At 47.1% G+C, this 24,408-nt stretch overlaps 1 protein-coding gene across 1 annotated transcript in view; it reads left to right on the forward strand.

The window, feature by feature from the left end:
• The window catches only part of ADAM12 (ADAM metallopeptidase domain 12), a 386,817-nt gene that overhangs the window by 269,000 nt on the left and 93,409 nt on the right, over positions 1-24,408 (forward strand). The window contains exons 6-8 of the mRNA XM_060033517.1: positions 10,855-11,035; positions 17,674-17,739; positions 18,845-18,916. Coding sequence (XP_059889500.1) covers positions 10,855-11,035; positions 17,674-17,739; positions 18,845-18,916 — 319 coding nt within the window. The remainder of the gene's footprint in view (positions 1-10,854; positions 11,036-17,673; positions 17,740-18,844; positions 18,917-24,408) is intronic.

The raw sequence follows: 24,408 nt of genomic DNA on the forward strand, positions 1-24,408 counted from the left end.
TTCAAGGGAATTCCTAATAGCTCCTTTTTACACTAAATAAAACAATCTGCAAACCAGTGACATTAACTTATTAGTTTTAAATTATGAAGATGAACGACTGGGTAGAGTATTCCTGAGTAACATTTAAATAGGACAGATCTGCCCCCTGTGCTTGGCCTTGCCACTTGCTCTCTACTCCCTGTCCTTCATCCCAGGCCTGTCCCCCAAAGGCACAGGTAACTGGCAGGGTCCCCGGTTTCTCCCTCACAGAGGGGTCCATCTCTCTGACCAGATTCTGCAGAGCGTCTGAGTCTCAGGACCAGCTCCTGTCTCCGGCACCTGGAGAATGTCCACCCGCCCCACCCCGGGTACCTGGCACAGAGCACAACTTGGCAAAGAGGAATACTGTGAAATACTTATGGCTGGGGTTCCAGGAAGAGTCAGGGGAGTGAGTGCTGCGTCGTCTGGTGTCGACCACCAAGACGGGGTGGGAACACTGACGGAGCAAGCTGCTGCGTGGGGATGGAGCTCCTGAGAATTTTAATTTCCCAGATCTTTGTGCTGTTGTTACAAAAGCAGCAGACCGTGCATCAACAGAGAAATTCCGGAGTTATGTAGTCAACTTCGTGATCTTGCGAGGAGAGAATCAGACCAGAGACAAAGCTGTGTTCGATCAACTGCTTCCTGGCAGAAGAATCAATCGCGAGGGGAAATAAAAATGCAACTAGAGGAGCACCAGCCTGGTAAATTTTGAGAAAGAATATAGAATTAAAAATTATGTGAAATATGGTGTGACCCCCAAATACATCCAGAGCTAGGAATGTGGAGGAAAACTCGAGCGTCCTAGGGGATGCATTAATTAGAGCCCAGCAGATTACGGTTTTGCAGAGAAAAAGCAGAGAAGGAACATCCTGCTTTGCTTCAAAAAGGCTGATCAAAGACGGGCAGGCAGGCAAGGAAAGCTCTGTCCTGGAAGAGAGAAGAGAGGAGGGAAGCAAACAAGTCATCCTTCTTCATTTGAAGCTTGAAGGGGAAAAGATAAGGAGAGAGAAACGCATGGAGATCCCAGCAGAAAGGGGGATTAAAGAGGAAACAGCTCTTGAATGGAGGGAATGAAGTGCAACGTGGAAAACAGGTCATAAAAACGAGTGCCGCCATAGAGCTTATCCTTCCTTTGAAAGGACTCCAAGTCAAACGGGAAGTTCGGGCCATAAGTTAGTTTTGTACCATATCATGCGTCTCCCCAAGATGCCCAGCCCTCGTTAGCACGGTGTCCGCGCAGCGTCCATGGTTCTCCTGGTCTCTGTTGTTGCTCTCGCTGCTTCGTGCCTCGGCCCTGCTCCTGCGTCCCTAAGCCCACGAGCATCCCCATGAGCACCAGATGCTCCTTGACACTGTCGTGCATGGGTACCATGTTCCAGTGATGCGGAGAGAATTCTGCCCCTGTCCCAGAGGAGCTTAGCCGCTGTGTTTTGTAATGGGACAGACGTCCAGTCCTGGCTCGCTCCTGCCAGGGCATCCCAATAGCCATGTCCCTGTGTCCTGATCTGATTCACAAACACCACATTGCTGTCCCCTTCCAGCTCCCTGGTTAGAGCGTGAGATCCTTAGTGGGGAAGAGCCTGTCTCTCACCGTTTCTTCCTCTTCTCTTGCTCCACCTCCGAGCTTCTGCTTGGAAATCTGGCATAAGGACTCTTGGGGGTTCACAATTTTGGAATGAGCCAAGAGTTTTCCCATCCCCTGCTGGCATGGTGGTTAAAACGAGGCTTAATTTCTTAGGGAATCACCTGTGCTTTGATCGACTTAAGGGAAGCATTCACGTAACAGGTGAGGAAACTGGTATCTAGAGTTGTAAACTAGGTATTCGTTGTAATGACAACTTCATTTTTAAGTGGAGTTTAGGATACCTGAGCACGAGGTGTACACGCATTCACACCTATACACTCAAGCTTTTACATGTGCTCTTGCACACAGGTGCACACGCGCAGACACACACACACACACCCCAAGGGTGATGACAAGCAGGCTATGTCATACTTTACTCTTTGCCATCATCACAATTTCTGCTTTCAGGAGGGCAGGGACAGGTGTTAGCGCCACTGCTTTACAGAGCAGCTGAGGCTCGGTCACCAGGAGCCTGGTCCTGATGCTGCAGCTCGGAGCTGCGGGTGCTCACGGCAAAGGATGCTGTCACCCCCTTCCTAGTCACAGCTGCTGTCACAGGAGAGAGGCATCTCGTGCATTGACACCAAGCCTTGGCACGTTCTCGTGCGACGCTCCCTAAGCTGTAGGTAGGTGTTACATCCCTCAGATTATGGTTGAGGAAGCAAAGCCTGGGAAACTGGCTTCCCCAGAGTCCCTCAGCTGTAATGGGCAAAACTCCATCTCCAACCCAAGTCTGGCTGACTCCCTTGTTCCGTATTTGCTCCACTAGATCTTTGGCGCAACTTGGATCCAACCTTCTTTTTCAGCCCCATCGTCCTCTACCCTGAGGAACCCCTCCCCCATTCCAGCCCCACTGTTTTCTACATGTTTCCGGAACATGCCCTACACGTGTCTCACTGCCTTTATCCCTGCTGTGTCTTGGGCTGGGACACACTCCTCTCCCCATCTCTCAGTGGCTTTGGAAGGTTCACCCTCCCACCAAGGCCCAAATCAAATGATGCCTCCTCCACGAAGCCCACCCTGGCCTCCCAGCCACTCCTTGCCATGCGGCTCAACCCTGCCTCGCCTATTCCATCACAGGCAGCCCTGGCTTCCACAGCACAGTGCCTGTAGCATAGCAGGCGCTTCCTAGAGATTTGTTCACACCCCTGGGTTAAGGCGCCCGTCCTGCTTTGGCTCACTTACAGTCGATTACTGTACCTTGTGCTTTCACTACCCTGCTGTAAGGACCTTCAGAATAGGGAACATGTCTGCTAAGCTCTTAGCACTGGCCTTAGATGTGGGAGACGGCACAAGATGCTTTTAAAAATTCAGTGAAATAAAAATACTCAGATGCCAAGTTATTTGGTACCTGAATAAGTCCACACGTTGCTGTGTTCCTTTAATGTCTTGCATTGATTTTAATTATGTAACATAAAGTTTACTGCACCAAGTTTTATATAATGAGATCAAATATAACACAAAATGCAGGGATACTTCTTGCTCCACTACACTATTGAAAAGTAGTCAATCAACTTACTTTTCAAAGGGTAGAATTGACCAGTGTTATGGTCCATGGAATCAGAAATACCATTATAATGAAAGTAATCGTTTGCAATTTAGCCATCAGGGCCCTCACAACCATCATTTTTTAAAAAAGAAAGAAAGGAAAAGTTCTGCTTTGATGCAGTGTTGATATTTATAATTTAACAAACACATTGAATTGATCCATTTGAAGACATTGACCAGAAATCTCAGCTGAGAAAGTGAAAAAAGGATCTTAGGAGGAAAACAAGTCAGAGGGAGTGAGGCGAGTGCTGGGAAATGAGCCTCAGCCCTCCTGAAGGACTGGCCACGTCCAAGGATGCCGAGGAGTCGCCCGCCATCCTCCCTGGTACCTCTCAGCTGGACTTGAGTGTTCGCTGATCCGGGTGGATGTGGGTTTTCCAGATGTCACAGCTCAACCTAAATGGCCCATGGCAAAGGGTCTAAGGGGCCAAAAAGTCAGGCACGTGGAGATAAACTTGCCTTTGCTGTCCTGTCTGCTAGGAAAGCAGGGCCCTGGGCCCACCCTAGCACTGTCTAGAACCTGGCACGTTATAGGTGCTCAATAAACATTGGTGGAATATATGTGCCCTCCCCGAGCCATCAAGTGGTCAGTGAAACTTAATCCCAGCCAGTTCAAATTTTAAAAAAAATCTTTCAAGTGTAGTAGATCACGTTAAGAAAGAAATTAGCTTAGAGTGGGAGGTGAAGTTAATTTGACCTTGACCTCTGTTCTGTGACCTTCTGCTCCCCTAGCTTCTATCGGGCTGGGCTCGGCTGGCTCCCCTCCACCCCGCAGGCCACGCCACCTCTGGTGAGGGCTCTCCTTCTCCCTTCCTCTTCCTCCATGGAGACATTCATTCCGTCATCCTGTGTAAACATCTGTGGGAGCAACAGCTACGTTTGGAGCCCTTCTGCACCATCTCCAAGGCTGCTCTGGTCCCCACCCTGAACGACCCCCAAGGTCAATCTCAGTTCTCCCAGGCTCTACTCTCATTCAAAATTCAGAATGTCCAAATCCCAACTCCCTGGTCCCCAGACTGGCCCCCCACCCCCCAACTCTTTTCCATTCAAGGTCCAGCCCATCCCAGGCTCCTAGCTTGGCCCCCGGGGGGATCTCTGATAAGCTCTGGCAGTCACCAGCCCCTCCCACGCCCACCCCTTACAGCATCTCCCTCATCCATCTCCCCTTCTCCATTCCCCCGTCGCCACCCCAGAGCAGCCCTCCCTCCCTCCAGGATTTTCAAATTGCGTCGCACCCATGCTTCCTCCACCCTTCCCTTCCCATCCATCTTACACATTCCAGAAGGTCGTGTTTCAAAAACACTGCTCGAACATAAGTCCCGCCACCCTCTGCACTCAAAACCACACGGCTCCCCACGGCCTACATGTCAGAGCCCCTGTTCACCCACGTGCTTGTGCAACAGTGTTTCCACGGGTGTTTAGACATCACCTCCTCACACACTGATCACTGCAGCCAGACATCATTTTAATAGGAGGAAGCAAGTTCCGTGAAGTAGTTGTACACAAAACCACACGGGAAACTCGGCAGAAGGGCCCAGGGAATCCTGCAGGGAGGTATGGCTAACCTGGACCTCAGAGGTTATGCTTCAGCCTGGAAGACTCTGCCCGAGGGCTGCCCGGGAACGGTGGGAGCCTTTGGGTGAAGACGTGGCCCCAAAGCAGCTGCATCCCGCAGGCCAGAGGGGTGGCTGCCACCGGTTACAAGGCAAGGAACCGGTGGATTTGATAGAGGTCCTGGGATGGAGGTGGGGAAAGGCAGAGGAAGAGGGGCCAGCAAGAGACAAGTCCCAGCAGTTGGGAGCTGGAAGTGCATAGAAGACACAATATTGCCTTCTGCGCAAAGTGTGTGCGGCACGGTGGGTGACGAGGCCACAGGTGCAGCCCAAGGTCTAAAGCCAACGTGAGCGCCTTGCCTGGCATCGACCACCGCCCAGGTCCAGTGCCCGCCCTCCTCCTGTGGCCCCGCTATCCTTCCGCACGTCTCCGTTTCAGCCCCAGTGTTTCTTTCTGAGCACACGCTGACCTTTCTCTCACTGCACTCTTGCTTCTTCGAGGCCGTTCACCTGACCCCTGAGCTCCCCACACCTGCAGGTCCCCCCCATACTCCAGAACTCCCTTCAAGGCCCCCGTTTCACATGGGCTGTTTGTCAACCATTCCTAGGTCAGCGCTGGGCTGACTGCCCAGCCTCTGGGCAGCGCTGACTTTCTCTGGCATTTTGCACTTGGAATTCAGCTGCGCCCACCCTGGCACGAGTCCTCGGTGACTCAGGAGAGGGGCTGACCATCCAGAGTGGCCAAAGACAAGGGAGCAGGCTTGGGAGCCGGGTCCGTCTGGGGATTCCTGGCTCTGCCGCTGACCAACTGTGTGCCTGTGTTGGTTTCCTAGGGCTGCCGTAACAAATGACCGCAAAGTGGGGGGCTTTAAGGCAACAGAAATGTCTTCTCTCGCAGTTCTGGAGGCCAGAAGCCTGAAATCAAGGTGTTGGCAGGGTTGGTTCCTTTTGGAGGCTCTGAGGGAGAGTCCATGCATGCCTCCCTCCTGGTTCCTGGCAGTCCTCAGCGTTCCTGGCCTTGTGGCCGCATCCCTCCAATCTCTGCCTCTGTCCACAGGGCCTTCGCCCCTGTGTGTCTGTGTCTTCTCTTTTTTCTGTCTCTTATGGGGACACATGTCATTGAATTGAGGGCCCACCCTAAATCCAGGATAATCTTATCTTGATATCCTCCACTGAATCACACCTGCAAACCACTGCCCCCTGTTGTTTTTTTGTTTTTTGCTGCTCCACGCGGCACGTGGGATCTTAGTTCCCCATCCAGGGGATCGAACCTTCGCCGCCTGTATTGGAAGCATGGGAGTCTTAACCACCGGACTGGTGGGGAAGTCCCCTCCCCCTTTTTGAAGGTTTATATTCACAGGTAACGGGAATGAAGACTTGGATATATCTTTTGGGGAAGCACAGAGACCATGGGCTCTCGTCATTGGCTTCCTCTTAATGAAAGGGGCTCATCATACCTGCTTTAGAGGACTGCTGTAAATATTAGAGAAAACAGGCTACAAGAGCCTGGTTCATGGCGGCAGGGAAGGGGAAGGAGTGACTGCTAAGGGTACAGGGTTTGCTTTAGGGGTGATGAAAACATTCTGGAATTAGACGGTGGTGATGTTTGTACAACTCAGTGAATATACTAAAAAACCATTGAATCGCATGCTTTGAAAGAGCGAACTTAATGCTTGGTGAATTATTTCTCAATAGATCTGTTACTTCTAGAAAGGAGCCTGGCTCAGGGTAACCATCAGTTGTAGCTGCTATTATTATTATTGATATGCCAGTAATAGCTATTCTTTTTTTTTAACATCTTTATTGGAGTATAATTGCTTTACATTGTTGTGTTAGTTGCTGCTGTATAACAAAGTGAATCAGCTACGCGTAGACACATGTCCCCAGATCCCCTCCCTCTTGCAGCTCCCTCCTACCCTCCCTATCTCGCCCCTCTAGGTGGTCACAAAGCACTGAGCTGAGCTCCCTGTGTTATGCGGCTGCTTCCCCGATAGCTATGTTTTACATTTGGTAGTGTATCTATGTCAGTATCACTCTCTCACCTCTCCCAGCTTCCCCTTCCCCCTCCCCGTGTCCTCAAGTCCATTCTCTACATCTGCGTCTTTATTCCTGACCTAACCCCTAGGTTCTTCAGAACCATTTTTTTTTTAGATTCCATATATATGTGTTGGCATCTGGTAGTAATAGCTACCCTTCACATTTTTTATAACAGTTTGTTTTACCTCTTTGGTCATGTCTCCCAAACCTGATTATGACTTACATTGGAAATGGGAACCATAGGTGAGATGCCTTTATGGGTTCCGTGGGAGCTAGCCTGGTGCTCTGCACGTAGCAGGGGATAATGAATATTTGTTTTGGTTATACATGAGTAGTTCCCATGGGAATTACTTATTGAAAATAAACCTGATGGTGCTACCGTGTTCACTAATACTGCTGCCATCACTGGGTATCAAACACAGGTGAGGTGGGAGACCGCTTTTACCCGTGAGCTCCTCCCAAAAAGGACTGAAATTCAATTTCATGCCAACTGCATCTCTAACACGATTGGCAGCACAGTTTTGAGCCCCAAAGGCTATTTCCAAGAAAATTCAGTTAGCAATTGAACACAGAATTAGCAAGGTTAATTCCCATTTTTGAATCGTCATCTGATTACAGGTCATCAGAATCCATGTGCCACTACCCTGCTGGCCTGGGAGTAGAAAGAAAGATCATATGAAGAACAACGCCATTCAGCTGTGTTATTGCCTGACTCACCATTGCTTTGGAGATTAAAAACTGAATTTCGAGAAGGACAGAAACTTATCTTGAGGAAGTGTAGGTCCCCTGAGTTATCACTTTGAAAGCTAAGAAAATAGTAAATCTATTTAATATTTAAGCCGTTAAAATGTTAATAGATTCCTCTTTGTTTCCATTGAAGGAAAAACAATAGGGTTTTGAAATTTAAAGTAAGCCTGCCTGTTTTCAAAGCAGCAGCTCCGTTTCTTCGGCCCCTTCCCCTTTGACTTCTTCCTCTGTCACAGTCATCCCTGTTTCGGGCCCTACAACCCTCTCAAGACAGCACGGGAGGGAGGCAGGCAGGAGAGTGCAGGGGCTGAACATCTCAAGCCTCGGATACCTGGGTGGAGGCGGGGTCCCACCTGTACCTCCAGCTACCTGTGTGCCCTCGACAGCAGGGAAAATGACCCGAGCTGTGCTCTATGGGGATCCACTGAGCCTGGATCCTAGGCAGAAATGCCATGAGGGGTGGCCCTCGTCATCCCCAACCGCCCCTCTCTTCTGCGTCTCCCATTCACCACCACTCACTGCCCCGGAAGTTGGCCTCATCCTCCCCTCATAAGGGCCAGTCCGGTGTTCTCCAGATCCTCTTAATCTCCCCATAGAGAAGATACCCACAGTCTTCATCTTTCCCAAACATTGGCAACTGTCTTCTAACCTCTCTGCCCCTGCTCTACCAGTGGGAAGAGAACCCCACTTTCAAAGTCTGCTGGATTTAAATTCCACGCTCTGAGATACTTCCAACTCCAAGTTAACAGCTAAATACCTACGACATTCAACTTAAATTACATTCGCTTATCTAGTTTGGGGCCAGAAAGGGCTGTGAGAACATCAAATTTTCACATCTCAGAAACCCCGAATCCTTGAATTTTGTGTCCACTGTGGTTTCCAGCAATCTCTAGAGCTAAATGATTAATTATACACAAGACAGTCCAAAGCAATTATTTAATTAAGATGTATTATAGGCTGCCAATTGTTTGGAGCAAAGGGAAAGGCTTCACCCCAGTTTCTCAACATCTGGCCTTTGGATGACTTAAAAGATAAAAGGAGATACCAGAACATTTTTATGACTGAGTAACAATTTCTAGAAATTTTCCATTAAGTAGAAAATCTTTTTCAGTCATGTGCTTCTCATGATTAGAACTTGGTGACAGATTTTACTGTAAGTGTTCAGCTTATTGAAATCCAATGCAAAATAGAAAATGTTGCAATGCAAAATGAAATGTCGGTGTCATTTTCTTCTTAGGGCAGGAAAGTTAGCTTTCTAGCCAATCTCTCTTTTCCCCTCAAGGGTATTCATTTTCCACTTTACCCTGGCCTTTCTTTTTTAAAGATCTATTTCTTAATTTAGGGTTTTTCAAAATCAACTTTAATAAACAGAAATGTCCTACTACCCATTCTAAACTGAGAAATCTAAGTTTTAGTTCATAAAGAACTTTTCAAAGAAAAACATACAAGCCACCCCAGAGCTGATGACCAAAGTCCTGTCTATATGAATAGACCTACTTGGAGATACATGAAGACTGTAGTTTGGGGGGTTGGGAGTAGGGGGCCAGGGTGTAGAAGAGAACAGCTGTATGTAATGACTTTTAATCAATCTGTGGGATTTGAAAATAGCCAAAACTTCTCAGTTACGCCAAACCACACTGGCTCCCCCATCTCTGAACAGTTAAGTGTCGCGATTATTGGTAACACACAGCTTAACTCTCCAGTGTTTTCCAGCTGCCCCATGTGTCTCGGCGCGATCTTCTCAGTTAGGCTGCGGTCATCCTGGACATGATCTTGCTGTTTCTTTCACTGCCTGTAACACTTCACAAAACGGGGCTAGTGGAGTAAACCAGCTGAATAATAATGAACTGATCAGCTTGGATGGGTTCACCGGTCACGTTCACAATAAATATTTGCCAAATCAAGACTTTTCCTTCCGTACTATTTGAGGATTGAAATACTGTTGTCCCGTTAAAATTTAAGAACGATTAAATAGTCACCTATAAATGGGCCATCAATAAGCATTGGATGAGTGAATGGCTGAACAAATGAGCAATAGTGGATGTTATAGGAGCACCTTTCAGGCTCCATCCTTTGGAAACAAGCTCAGATCGTCTGAAAGAAACTGGTGGAGTGCCCGACTTTTTCAGCTGTTTCTTGAGGACTAAGCTATTTCTTTTTTTTTTTTTTTTTTTTTTTTGTGGTACGCGGGCCTCTCACTGTTGTGGCCTCTCCCATTGCGGAGCACAGGCTCCGGATACGCAGGCTCAGCGGCCATGGCTCACGGGCCCAGCTGCTCCGCGGCATGTGGGATCTTCCTGGACCGGGGCACGAACCCGTGTCCCCTGCATCAGCAGGCGGACTCTCGACCACTGTGCCACCAGGGAAGCCCTAAGCTATTTCTTAAATCCTTGGAACTGATGCCCTAAAACCTGGAGCCCACGGACCTCATCCATAGTCCGGAATTTTTGAATTATGGTTTTCTCGGGTTATATGCCCAGTACTCCCACAAATTAACTAAGTAAAATACCAAAAAAAGCATACTTTTCTTTAATTCTTTTTTTTCGAAGTATAGTTGATTTACAATGTTGTGTTAGTTTCTGTTGTACAGCAAAGTGATTTGGTTTTATGTAAATATATATATAAATTATATATATTATATATATGTTATTTTTCAGATTCTTTTCCATTATAGGTTATTACAAGATAATGAATATAGTTCCCTGTTCTATACAGTAGGACCTTGTCATTTATCTGTACTGTATATAGTAGTGTGTATCTGCTAATCCCAAACTCCTAATTTATCCCTCTGGATCCCTTAGCCTTTGATAACCGTAAGTTCAAAAAAAGCATAGGTTTATACTTAACCGTATTTCAGAATCCTTTCAACTATTTAGGAAATTTAGTTGATCAGGATGAATAATTCAGGTGTAGGAATTTTCCTTTAAAAAAAAAAAAAAAGATTTCCCTCCTGAATCATGTCTGCTGATCCAGATCTAGTTATTTTCTAAGTGGATGAAACATCTTTTCTGTCAACTCTTCTCCCCAGCAGTATATCCTTGAGAAGTAAAAAACAAGCAAACGAAAAACGTAAAGACTAAACACAGTCGATTCTTTACCATAAAATATTTGAAACAAAAAACTTCGCAGACTTGGTTTTCAAAAGATTTGCAAAAATAAATCAATGCAAACATATGGCACAGGAATGTCCTTTCTAATTCAGACCTGAGAATATAAATAAATTGGTATTTCTCCTTTTATTCTCTGAATAAGAACTGGGTTTTAGCCACGAACAAGAAACTGCCCTTAAAAGTTACCTAATTTTTCTTCTTTCTTTTTCAACAGGGGACTTATTACATTTGAAAATAAAACCTACATTTTGGAGCCAATGAGAAATGAAACCAACAGATACAAACTCTTCCCAGTGGAGAACCTGCAGAGCACCTGGGGACCCTGTGGATCAAACACAACGGGCCTCGCTATGCATGACAGGCTCCCACCGCCCTCCCAGACCTGGACAAGAAGGGTAGGAGGGAAACCCCACGTGGTGTCTCTGGGGAGCTGGGGGCTCCAGCTAGGGACACCCACTGCTAGGCCGTCTGGAGAACTTTTGCCATTTGTGTCTGAGGGCTGGAGTTATTACCCAGTTTACCTGGAGGTGGTTGCTATGATGTGGGCAGAACATAATCCGACACTGAAAGCTCCGTCGTTGTATTAAACGTCAGCCTCAGACTCATTAACCTATGCTGGGTGGAGTTGAGCTCAGAGGATACAAAATCACGTCTCCGGTGAGAACCTTCTGGGCCTAGACCCAGGAGTCTGCCCCACCGTTGGGCCCCTCCATGGTACGCAGAACTGAACCGGAACCTCCACACCCTTGGGCAGCTCTCCCCTCTACAGGAAGAGACAGACAATATGGAGTTTTACCAACGCAAAATTAGGGTCTTCAGAATAAGACCCTATAATTAGGGTCTTCATTAGGATTCGCACAGCATTCCCTGCCACTGCCCACTCGCCTGCCCTGGGTCTTGGTGCAGCAGTGTGGCTGAGGGGTGGTGCTTACCCCCAGTCCCTACTAGGGGGCGCCTGTCCCACTCCCCTCGAGGGGTCTCTGCTTCCTGGCCACCTGCCCCTGGGTCTGCTCATCACAGGTCTTCCCTTCTGCTGCAGGACTGGAGAGAGTAGTTGCCCTAATGGAGTCTGGACCACAGATGTCCCCCCCGACTAAGAGGTCCCCCCCTGGTGCAGCACCAGGAAACCTGCACCCCGAATGGCTGCCTGACCCTTTTACATCAGTATCACGTGGGCTCCACAGACCACAGCAGAACTCTTAAAAAGGAGTAAGGGTAGCCACATCTGGCTGGAGGCCCTGAACTCAAAAGACTACAACCCGATAGGAAGTTATAGACGACTTCCTGATTTTTCATCTCTATCTTTCCTGTTCTTCTGTTGACAAGAAATGAAGAATTCCTAGATATGATGTCACTTAACGATGTGCTTATATTTGATGGTCTGGGGGCATGTTTTCAAGGTTCCGTTTGACACCCTTTGTCCTTCCTGACTTTAATTTGAGCGTTACACTGCTTACCACTCAACACTTCATAAATATTGTGCCTCTTTTTATTCCTAATCATTTTTCTCAATTCAGACAGTAAACGTTATCCTAAGCGATTTCTTCTCCTTCTTAAAATTTTCCTCCTACCTGTGGAGAGGTGTGTGTTCCCCTAACCTGCTTTTAACTGAACTGCTTTAGGACTTTTCATTTTAACTTTACATTCATTCTTTCCATCCTGATTCCACCTATATGACCCTAACTTCCTCTGTTTGTTAACATGCTCCCAAGGTTTTCTGCAGCAGGTGCTTGCAACCTCTTTTTTTCTTGTTTTTCCCCATCACACCCCGTCAGGCACTGTGGCTGACTTTGACGTTGACACTCAGTAGTGGGGGCTGAATCTCAATCCCCGAGAAAAGGACTTGAAAAGTGCCCCCACCTCCACCATCAGCAGAAACTTGACAGAATCTCCTTCCTGCTCTCCTCCCCTGAGCCATCTTAGAGTGACAGATTTAAGAGAGGGAATCCCAAAGACCGGCCTCTGTGGTCCCAGGGCATGTTTGTTTCACGCTTACTCTTGCCTTTGATTCCAGACCTCAGATAAGATGTGATGAGGCCGTAGCTTTCACAGTCATAAACAAGTAGAACATTTGCATTCTGTTTTCCAGGCATCTTGATTTGAGTACCTTGTTGATCACACGTTATCCACCTTGTGCGATGTATAACTTGACAGTTTAAACGGCACTCAAATATGTTTGCCATCTCATTTGGAAGTCAGTCCTGACTTGGTCAGGCCTTGCCAGCCATATTTTAATTCTTTAACTAAGCTTACGGCTCCCTAGAACTAGGATTGGCACAGTAATTTCCAGTCATTTTGACGCGTAGAGAGATGGAGAAAACCTGAATAACAATGTTGTTTTGTTAATTATGATATGCAAGTGTAAATGAACCTTTAAATTGTAAAGGGGAGGCATTGCATGCACTTCAACACCGTTCTCAATATTCCTCTCCAGAAATAGTCGGGATTGTTTTTACGGAAGAGAAAGTGTCTCTGACTTAAAGCACATCTATATTGTGAAAACAATACAAAAAACAATTTTCAAATAAGTGGAATATGTGAGAATGGAAATTATACACAAGACAGTTTGGGGCAGTACCTTTGGGAAATACGAAAGGGAAATGCTCATGTTCTATGCCCCTTACCTGCCAGACTTAACACTGCCTTTATTTATACTCAAAAATCAGTGTAACTGCATCGAACTCATCTAGTTTATGCACTGCAGCAACTGCATTTGCTTTTTCCCAGCATTTTTCTGCCCCTACTAAATGTTAACTATTGCACAGATTGGCTTGCAGACTGAGATTTTTCTGCAGATGTGTGTGTTTTTCTTCGACGAGCAGCAGGAATAAATCTGCACTCGGGGTATGCACTGGCTATAAGATAAGCTTGAGCTATTGTTTGTCATTTTTACAAGGCTTTACATTAGATTTTAGTGAGAACCCAAGTTGCTTCTGGAAGGGTGCCTGCAGTCACAGGGCTTCCTCGCCGGTTCCCTCCTCTGCAGCTTTTCAAGTCCAGCCTGCAGAACCCCAGCCACTCAGCCCTCCTGTGACTGATCCCTCCCTGTCCATCAGCTGTTCCTTCAAAAATGCAAACGAATTTTAACAGAAGCCTGAGCAGACTCTAAAGAAGGTGAAGGCCATAAATCTGCTACTGGAGAAAAATCACATAATACATCCCGAAGGCAAATGTAAATTACTTTTGAATTATCCTCTCCAGGGATTATCTGGGCTATTGTTCCCCTCCACCAGTATGTATAATTAGGAGTCAAATGTAAAAGTCAGTGCCTTCTCTAGAAAGCCACGTTTGCTTGGGCTACTGAGTTCAAATAGGACATCTGGTCAGGGAGACCCCATAGTTTCCTCAAAGGCAGCCACTCTGAAATGAACCAGGGCTGTTGCTTTTGGGTTTCTAGACAGGCTGCCATATTGGTTTAACAGAAGTCACAGTAGTGATGGTGGGAGTAGTGTTAACAGTAATGTGTATTTTCTGTAGAGTCTAGTAATAGTTGAATATCTGCAATTGGCCAGAACCACTGGAAAACTTGTTAACTAGAGCAGACATGTTTAATTTTTCTCTAATATAACCACCCTCACCTCTGTACCACCTCTAAGAGGCCATACATACCAAGTTCCTTTACTGCCTCGGTCGTTCTTAAATCTTGGTGGATGACAGAGCCAGCACTGCTATTGCTTCCTTGGCCCTGAGCTCTGAGCATCTCTCAGTGTGAACCGAGGTTCCAAAATATCCAGGTGTGGATTCCTATTGACTCTTGTATCGACTGAAACTCTAGATGAGTAAATAACAGCTCTCACTTCTGCCGCTGGCGTTTTAGACTCAATTTCAATACTTTGCATCTGTCCCCATTAACATTCAGTTCATCAGATTCAGCCCATTCTTCCAGCATTTGTCTCGTTTGCTTGCTGGTTCTGCAGCCTGTGTTATCAGCCAGACCTCAGAGGCTGTACCCCACGCAGATATGATCTGTGCGCTTGGTCCCCATGCAAATCGTTGGTAAGGATGGTAGAGATGACCTTTCACAGCAGAGACAGGACTCAGTTCATACCTATTCATAAAGTGGCCTTAGAGGCAAGGCACGGAGCCTGGCTTGAGCCAACGATGATCTTTCTTTACTCAGAGGAAGTTAAACCAAACTTCTGATTCATCAAATTTGCTGATCTTACCGTCTATGGAAATGGTCCTGGTTGCATTGTTATTGTTTTGTTGTTGTTATCGTTTGCTTAAAACATCCAACTTGAATCTGTTTGCCTGTCTCCATCCTTACAGCCTCAAACTGTTACCTGCGCCCTCCACTTCCCCTATGGTCCTCCAATAATCCATTCTCCTCCCAGCAGCCAGAGTGATGTGTAAAGAACCTCACATTCAAGGGTCCCCCACTGCTCTCGATAATTAGATTACCGGCCAGCCTCCTCGCCATGGCCCCTGTCCTCTGTCTCCATCTTCAGCCACATCTCATCCACACTTTTCCCGCACTCATCAGACGATAGCCATCCTGCCCACTAGTACGACACTCCAAGCTCTCCCCAGCCTCAGGACTTGTGCTGTTTCAGGGACCTGGCCCATAGGAAGAGAGAGTTGCAATGAGAATTTATTGTCACCCTCATCTCGACTTGTTTTCTGACTCGGGTTGAGTTAAGTTCCCAATGCCAGAGTTCTTGTTGTAACATGTGTAGGGGTCATTCTCCCTGAGAGCTTGGCTGTGATGACTTTGAGAGGCCCAGGAACAGCTTCCCGCTTGCGCAAGACTCAAAGAACCCCTCGGTCTGCACCTCGGAGTAGAGAACGGTTGGGCCATTCTCAGAGGCGTATATACTCTTATCTGTTCGGGGAAGGGCTTTTGTGTATCATCACGCTCCCAAAATGAAAATTCAATCAAGCAACCAGTTTCAAGTGTTGCTCTGTATATCAAACATTTTACATATGATTTTTTTAACCGGATAGCCCAGATAGGTGGGAATCATGTGGAGGTAATTTAAGCCTCTCTGTGTGTGCAGCTGAGGGAAGAAGGAACCTTTGCGGCCATGAGCCAGCCACTCCCCCATGGCTTTCTATTATTATGTGGTTAGGTTTCTCTCTGAGCTAGCAATTCTCTGCATTCATGAGAAAATTTGGACTTCTCTGAAAACTGCAGAGACAGGAAAATTGGGTTCATGTGTTTGTTTTCATTATCTGGAATTGTGTATTTTCTAAATGATGATCCAAGGCCATTTGGAAATATCCCCTGGTCACTTATTTCACCCCTTTGCAGTCTGAAAGGTGTAAACATCTGAACAACCAGGGCTCTCCCTATGAGTTTTTCAATGGGAGGCTAGTTTATTTTTTCTTTAATAGAGCTATATTTTCTTCTGTAAGATGAGCTGAATCTGTTAATGGTAAATCAGGGAATTATGGGGGGAAAAGAGGCTTCTGCTTTCCAAACCTGAATAAGGAGAAGGGACAAGATCTTCACACTTCGAGAAGGTGTCTCATTTTGCATAAACCAGTGGGTACCGCTGGGGCTAATCTTCTTTCCTCTGTGTGTACGTCATTTTCACCGTAAAGCATGCCTACAACGTATAGTTACAAAGCTTAACTTTTGTCCCTTGTAACGTTGTAAAAGTATGAGAAATTATACCTTTCATGGTGCTTTATTTTTCCTTCCTCCATAAGGTTTCCAGATTTCGTTAGGGATACCTAAATTCATGAATCAGCACAGCTGGGCCGCAAGGAGGAACACTGCTATGATACAAACATTTTTCCTGTAAAAATCTGTTTGGAAGATCCCGCACTGATGGGGATTTGTTTTATAAAAGATGTTTCCCTCAGGATTATGTGACTGGAAAGCTGATTCAAAGCATGCCTTGGTCATTTTTGCTTTTGTCTGAAAGCGTGGTTATAACCTGCAAGTTTTCAACATTAAGCAGTGTGTGTAGTTAACTCACGCAGCAGCGATATCAGTTATGAGGACCGAGACCAGTTCAACCCTCATTTCCTCCGACTGCATTTTATTGCAGAAACTGAAGGCTTTGTTTTTTGTTTTTAATGTTTGCTTCTTGAGACCACCCTCCATGAATTGCTTTTTTTTCTCCTGAAAGTGCCTTTGGGATTCTCCCAGTAATTCATGGAAGAGTACAGATGTTTTTTGAAGAAACATGATTAAAATGTCACCCACTTCAGAGGCTGCCTTGATTTGGGAGGGAGTTCATATTGGGCTGTCTGCATCATCTTCAGCCCCTATCCCTTGATATACAATCTCTGTCTTCTCCTCAACTATTGCACTCCTACCAATCCTTTTTCTCCAGTGGCATGTTTCAGTCTATTTTTTTTTTTTTTTCTTGACACTGTTTCTTCCTATTCTGTTTCTCTTGTTCCGTTCTGGTTTTCCTCCTAGCACCTTCTTCTCGCCTGGCTCTGTTCCCCATTTATCCGCCTGGCTGTTCCCTATTCTTCCTTTGCTTCTAACCAGATTTTTAAATGATCACCTGCAGAAATCAGCTCCCTGGAATGGACTACTCAGTGTTTCCCCAGAAGGGCTATGCAGTTCCTGCTCAAAATATATTCGCTTTATATATTGGCTTTTCCCACATCACAAAACTAGACCACAAAGGCAAAGGGAACACCCGTGAGACCCTGATTCCATCATCTTCTGTAGTGATCTTGAAATGTGCTACATTCAGCCCGAAATGAAGAGTTCCTTGGCTCCTGTTCCAGAGAGAACTTTGGTTTTGCTTGTTTACATATGTGTTTTGTTTAATAATGATCTCAACTTGTTCTGATCCTATAATCAGTGATTCAGCAGAAAGGTTAGATCCCTTTTTAAGGATTTCCCAGATGGAAGTGGAGAGTGGCCGCTCACAATGAGAAAGTTTTACAGCGGTTTTTGGGGTTGGAGGTGAACTTCTAGGTGGGACAGGGTTGTGGGAGCCAGTGATGTCGGTAGGACCGGTGGGGGGCCCCCTAATTCAAGTGCTTGAGTCGAGAGACATTGACAGTGTTCGGGAAGCCCCAGAGAGGCAGTCAGGGAAATTAAACCCATGTTTACTTTTGGCAGCAAAAAAGAGAGACCCTCAAGACGACCAAGTATGTAGAGCTCGTTATTGTGGCAGACAACCGAGAGGTAAGAACTTTCTGAAATTTCTTGGTTGGTTTAAAAAAAAAAAAAAGGCAAAAGAAAATGTTTAGCAAGTTATTACTTGCTTTATTTAACCTCATTTTCCACGAGGCCTTAAAAGCATTGTAAACAACCCATTGAAAAAAGTGGTTTCCTGCTATTATAAAGTATAACATATTAAAAATGTATCTGGTATTACAAATATTAGCAGGGACTGCAGAGTTACCGTGTAGCTAAGCTCTCCAAACAGGGAGAATTATTTGTGGGAAATGGCAGATGGTTTTAGAATGTATTCTAAAACACTTTTGAGAAAAGTTTAGTTTAAACATGTCCGATATGTCCTAAACCAAAATGAATGAATGAATCAAGGCTGTAGACACAGCAGAAAAACCCTACCTTCCAAAGTAGGGCTTGATACGGTATTAGTTTTTTTTTCTTTTAATTAATTTTTAATTAGTTTTTTCTTTTAATTAATTTTTAATTAGTTTTTTTTTTTTTAGATTATCTTCCCTGTGTCCTTTTCTTGCCTCTACTACCTATTATGAATTAGGTGACATTTTCTCCCAGACTGGCTCAACGCATATGAATGAAACAGATTTGACAATTTCACAGGCAACTGTTCCCACTCTGCAAGTTCAGATTAGCTGGGAGAAGTGGGCCTTTATTAACTTTTTATCCATTCTCTGTATTGTTTGACTTGTTGCCATGCGCTTCTATTACTTTCACTCTTTAATTTTTTAAAAACAAATATAAAGGAGATTTCGGAGGAAGTTAAAATCAAGTTGATGATATGAAGAATGGCTTTGGACGGCCTTCTGGTTGTGTCTGTTTTCTCGATGCCAAAACATGTCACTGCCTCCATCATTTATGAGGCTGGAAAATTCACAAAAGTTACTGTCTTCTGAGCACTTGGCTTGGGTGAATTTCAGGGAGTTTCAGAAAGTCCCTGGATGGGGAAATTTCTCGGCAGGATGGGAGCTCACCTCACCATAAACCAGGGAGGGCCCTGAGGGATTTGCAGAGCCTGAGACTTCACATTTCCAGGAGCTGGGAAGATGAGATTTGATTGATAGTCCAGCCATTGTTAATGCTGACATTTAAAATTATTAAGTTTCAGAGGCAAGGAAAAGACCTGGAAAAAGTCAAACAACGATTAATAGAGATCGCTAATCACGTTGACAAGGTAAGTTCCTTGGGGGTAATTAGATCACTCACAGCATGTAAATGTTTGGGAATGAGGTGGAGGGAATGAAACACATCCCATCTGACTTAGGGAGGTCGGGTTCTGCCTCCGGTCCTGGGCTGGTACCCAACTTCCCCTTCTTCTGAGAATTCTTGGGGCCTGGAGCAGCTGCAGGAGATGCCACCCCACGCTGTCTGGACCTCGGTGGCCTTGGCATCCATCTCCCGCCAGGCTCTCTTCTGGCCAGGAAGGCGTTTTGACCTCCCCAGTTAGATCCAGAATCCCAATAGGGTGCATCTGACCCTCTTGAGAGCTCCAAGCAGGCCTCTTTTCAGCTCTCCCTGGGCAGGTCCCACAGGCCCCCTGAGGGTGAGCTCTCACTGATAAGGGACCCACGGGCTCCACAGTCCCAGGACACAGAAATCGGCTTTCGGCTCAATCGGCCGTCAGGAAATTCCTCACCGAGAACTCGGGAGGGAGCTCACCTTTGCAAAGGTGATTTCAGAGCTGGAAGAGATCCTGAAAGTCTGCTCTGACCCAGGTGTATTTGCTCGTCCATGCTCCTTACGCGACCTGTTCGCAAGGAGGTGGAACCATCTACGTGCGCCACCTGCCTTCAGCGACAGACCCTGCAGGGAGAGCGTCGGGCTGTTTGGTGCTGAGGGCTCTCAGCGCAGAGCATGTTGGCGTTGCCTGGAAGCTTTCAAAGGCCTTGCTGCTCGGGTGTCTGGGTGGGGCCTGGACATCAGGCTTTGTAGGCGCTCCCAGGTGGTCCTCACGTGCTATGTGGCTGGCAGCCCCCGTCTGAACGTAACCATAATTCTTAGCAATAGCCTGTCTCCTGCCTCTGAGGACAGTGGGAGAGGAAAGGGGCCCCGGCTCATTGCTGAACCCCTCATGGCCGGGATTCTCTGAAAGGCTCACACTTTACACATAGCAGTTTGTGGATGCTTCACGGTAGCTATGTTTCCAAACAATCCTATTATATAATATTTGAAGTGAGTTTTCAAAGCTTTCGGGAAAATGAAAACAAAAGCCTTCCGGAGATTCAACTCCATTCTACGAGGACTTATGGGCAGTACCGCGCAGTGTGCATCAAGAATTCGGAATGTATCAGATGTGGTCCATCTGTTCAGGGAGGTCACAGCTTCGTAGAGAAGCAGACCCATAAGCCACTTAGCGTGGACCAGCGTGATGGGAACCAGGTCGATGCTGTCAATCAGGTGCTATGGGGATGCAGAAGAGAATCACTTACTTCCTCCTGGGCGTCAGGGAGGCTTTGCAGGGAGGTGATTTTGCAAGGTGGGTGAAGTTTCACCAGGAGCACAGGCAGGGAGGGCCTGGCTTGCTCCCCACGAGGCTGGACATGGCGAGTAACTCCATCTAACTGAGCGGGGTGTGTGTGTGTGTGTGTGTGTGTGTGTGTGTGTGTGTGTGTGTGTGTGTGTGTGTGTGTGTGTGTGTAGCATAATTGTGTGTGTGTGCACAGCTAGGGCAGGAGCAGGTGAAGCTGCAGGGGATTCAGTGGCTGGGCCTTGAATGCCCTGCGGAGCCATCTAGACCCCATCGGGATTTTATTCTGCCGTCAGTGGAGAGCAAGGTGAATGTTTTTAAGCAGGGGAGACACACAGGATCACACACAGCTGTGCCTGCAGTTAGTGTGGAGGATGGAGTTCCCAAAGACAAATACAGCTGGTGGGCGTCTATTGTACAGAAATTAGGAAGATCTGACCCGGGGCTGGGCAAGTGGGGATGTGAGAAAGACGAGGATTTAGAGACATTTGAAGGGATGGTTCCCAATAAAGGTATTGAGCAGTTGCTACGTGCCAGGCTCTAAGTGCTTTGCAGACGCGCCCGGGTGGATACCGGTATTCCCGTTTTTATAGCGGCGGTTTGCAGAGGCTAGTTAAGTGATCAGCACATGTTCAAACAGCATTGAAAGGCAGCACCAGGAATAAGCCCTGGTCTCCTCTGCAGGAGTTTTTGAGCTTGACTGAGCAGAAGCAGAGGCTGAGATGAGCAGGGGTCGCAACGAGCCCAAGTTTGAGATGACAGGTGAAAGAGGCTTCGTACCCAAAGAAGCGAGAGCGGGAGTCTCCTGGGGTGGCCTGAGCAGTCGGAGATCAGGGCCTGGTGCTCAGAGAGAGGCTATGGCTGGATGGAACCTTCTGAAAGCGGGAAAAAACACAGATGGCTTATAGCACCCTGAGATGGTTCCGTCCTCGTCCACCAGAACTTTTAGGCAGGTCAGACTCCCAGGCGGCCCATGCTTGCTGATATATTTTGAATAGATACTTTTTGAAAATTAAACTTTATCCTAAAGTCAAGCGGATGCAGGAGAATTTTTGTAAATGGCAAGTCCTTCTGGCAGGGAGGGTGAGAGATGGATCCCAGAGCTTATGCCAGAGACCTTAGGAGTCAGACATGGTTCTCAGTCTGGGCTGGGCATTAGAATGCCCTGGAAAGTTTTGTTGGTTGGTTTGTGTGTGTGTGTGTGTCTATATGTTTGTTTTCAAAATGCTGATTCCAAGTCTCAGTCCAGGGACCCTGGTTTGATTGGCCTGGGTGGGGCCTTGGGCGAGTACATTCCAGACGCCTCCAGTGAGATGGGACAACATCCAGATGAAAGCAAAGAATTCAAGTACTTCTTAGGCCTTGGAAGTAAACAGAAGCCATGAACAATATTAAACTCGGGCTGGTAATCGCTGAAATCCTATTTTAAGGTGATGTGCTTGGTCTTCCATGTTTGTGTTTCTCTACGTATTATTCTGTATTATATCTTGCTTCAGTTTGCAAAACCAGAAATGAGCAACTGGGGGTTTGTCAATAATCTGCCCTGGTAATTAAAGAACAGTATATCTGAGAAAAGTCCTGACAGACTCCGCGGAGCTCACCAGCCTGCCTGTTCCTGTGTTTCTGGCAAGGAGAAAGCTGAATTGCTGAGCGCACATATGTGTCTGTCCCCAGCAGACCCTGAAGACCCACTGGGGTACCCAGGCTCCTTGATGTCCTGTTCACCCAAGTCTACTAACTGATGGGCCCTGGGCTCTAGCAAGTATGCCAAAGTTCAGTTTTGCAACTACAAGTGGGAGCATCTTGGCTTAAAAAACAATGACTGTTCCAGTGGCAACTTCCTCATTTGCGGAAATCTTGGCTCTTCTTAGCTATTCTTAACTAGTAACTGCTTGGCCGGCTGCACTGGCTTGAAGGGAAGAGGGAGAAGCACGTCCCGGACTGAGAGTCCGAGAAGTGATTTAGGGACAGAGGTGACATTCAGAAATGTTCAGGCAATTCCCCTGTGTGTGAGACACGGAGAGTGTGTCCAATGCTGTACTGGCAGACAAACCCTTTACGTGGGAAGTAGGACATCCCCCAGGCCCCAGTTATACCGCAGGGCGGGAGCAGCGGGGTGTGTGGCTGTCCAGTTAAGTGATAGCCTCTTTGGCTTCTCCCCTCCAATCTGTCCTGCTTCTTACTCGTGACGAAGTTAGCAACAGCTGCACATCCGTTCAGGCTGCACCTCTGTGACCTACTTCTGAAGGACTCATCTTCCGTGCGTTTAACTTCAGGTATTTACCCTCTTGTGTGAGTCCTCGTCCCCCCCTTCTCAAACCAGTTGCCTGAGGGGTGCACATTCCCGTGTTGGACCCCAGCAGACCTCCCTGTAATCCTACCCATGTTTTCTCAGATCCGCTTCTTCTAGAAAGCCTTCTTTGAGCCCTCAAGCCCGGCATCCCCTGAACTTCCTGTTTGCGCCCTTCTTGGCAGTTCACTCGCTTGGCATTTACTGGAATAATGGCTAAGTATCCCCTGCCTTGAGCCTCATGCTGACCTCTGAGCATTTGGGAGCAAGGTATCCTAATCCTCGCTCTTTGTGCCAGTGCCAAGCCTAGCACACAGCCAGATTCTTGCCGCGGCTATGTTAATGGGTGACTCAGTTCAGCTGGTCTTGGACGGCGTCCACATGCGTCCTGGGATTCATAGGCTAGGCAGACGGCTGCCAAGCTCCAGTTGTCCTTCTCTCTGGGCCTGGGGTCGCAATGGATCATCTTGGAAGGGAATCTCAGTACTCGCCCTTACCTGGCTGGGTTACTTAGTGGTTTAGAACCCGGGCACCAGCCTGCCTATGCTTAAACCTGGCTATGCCAGTCATGTCTCGAGCGGTCTACCTGGTCCCTCCTTGTCTCAACGTCCTTGACCGTAACGCGGAAATAATAATAGTTCTTGACTCGCAGAGTGTTGCGAGGACCGAGAGACCTACGGGCTGGAAAGCGCATGGCACTGTGCCTAGGACGTTGGAAATGCTCATTAAGTGTTAGCTGTGGTCATTGTTATTAGGAGGAACCAAAGGGAAGCCACCAGCAGAGCCCTGGGAAGAGCATCCCAACAGGCAGCAATGGGACTGCTGTGATGACGTGACGTGAGTTTAGCATATGCGACAGTTAATCTGTAGCACCAGTGTTGAGAGGAGCGACTGTATTTTATGCTTCTAGATATGAAATCTGTTCTGTGATTCGAGACGGCTAATAAATGGAAACTACAACCCATTACTATTACGAAAAGACCCTTGATCAGTAAGCCCCCAAGCCAGCTCTGAGAAATGATGACGGTTAGACCTTGACAGACGTTAGCGACCACTTCCGTATGACGCTCTCTAGAGGCAAACATGGCGTCCCCAGCACAGATGACGACCCTGCAGCCCACGCGGGGCCTCTGCCCCTGAGGATGTCCCTTGGCAGGCTGGTGTGGACGTCGGCACTGGATCGCCTGCGTTTCCCCCTTCTGATCGCTGTTGTCTGTAACACAGCCAAAAGGGTGAGCTCTCCAGGGAAGCATAGCAACCAGGCATGTGCGCTCAGTGTCCAGATGGGGCCAGGACCTTGATTTTGCCTGGAAAGCCTGGGCTGGGAGCTTGCAAGTGGATACCACAGGCGAGGCAATTCTTGATTAAAAACAAGCTGTAAGGCAGCATTTAGGTCGTATAATTGTCTCATTAACTTATTAATGTAATGCCCATAATTGTTATCTGCTTGAAACCAACTTGGACCGCTGTGATCAGTTTAGACTCTGTGATGTAGTTTGTGCTTCAGTCACATTCTTCTGCTAACCTAATGCTCACCAGATGACTGGGGAGAGATCAGCGAGGGAAAAGATGAACCTGCCTTTTGTGGGTCAGAACCCGGGGTCAGTGCTCAGCCTCATGGAGTTTATTGCCCCTGAGCTCAGCACATTGGAATGGGGCTTAACTATCAGATGCGGAGCTTCTGTGATTTTTGTTATTTGTTGGCTCAGAGGCTTCTAGCAACTAAGAATAGGACCTGCTCCCATCTGGAGCTTGACTTTAGCTGCCACATCTTTCTCCTTGGCTGCCTGGAGTATCAGAAGATGACGATGTTCTCATTGCGCACTGCCTTACACGTTGCAGGCTTTGAAAGAGTGTACAGCCAGCCAGATGATTCCCACTTCCTTACCCCCTGGACCCTGAGCAAAGA

The sequence above is a fragment of the Delphinus delphis genome, chromosome 16 (assembly GCF_949987515.2).
Source record: "Delphinus delphis chromosome 16, mDelDel1.2, whole genome shotgun sequence".
NCBI classification, from domain to species: Eukaryota; Metazoa; Chordata; class Mammalia; order Artiodactyla; family Delphinidae; genus Delphinus; species Delphinus delphis.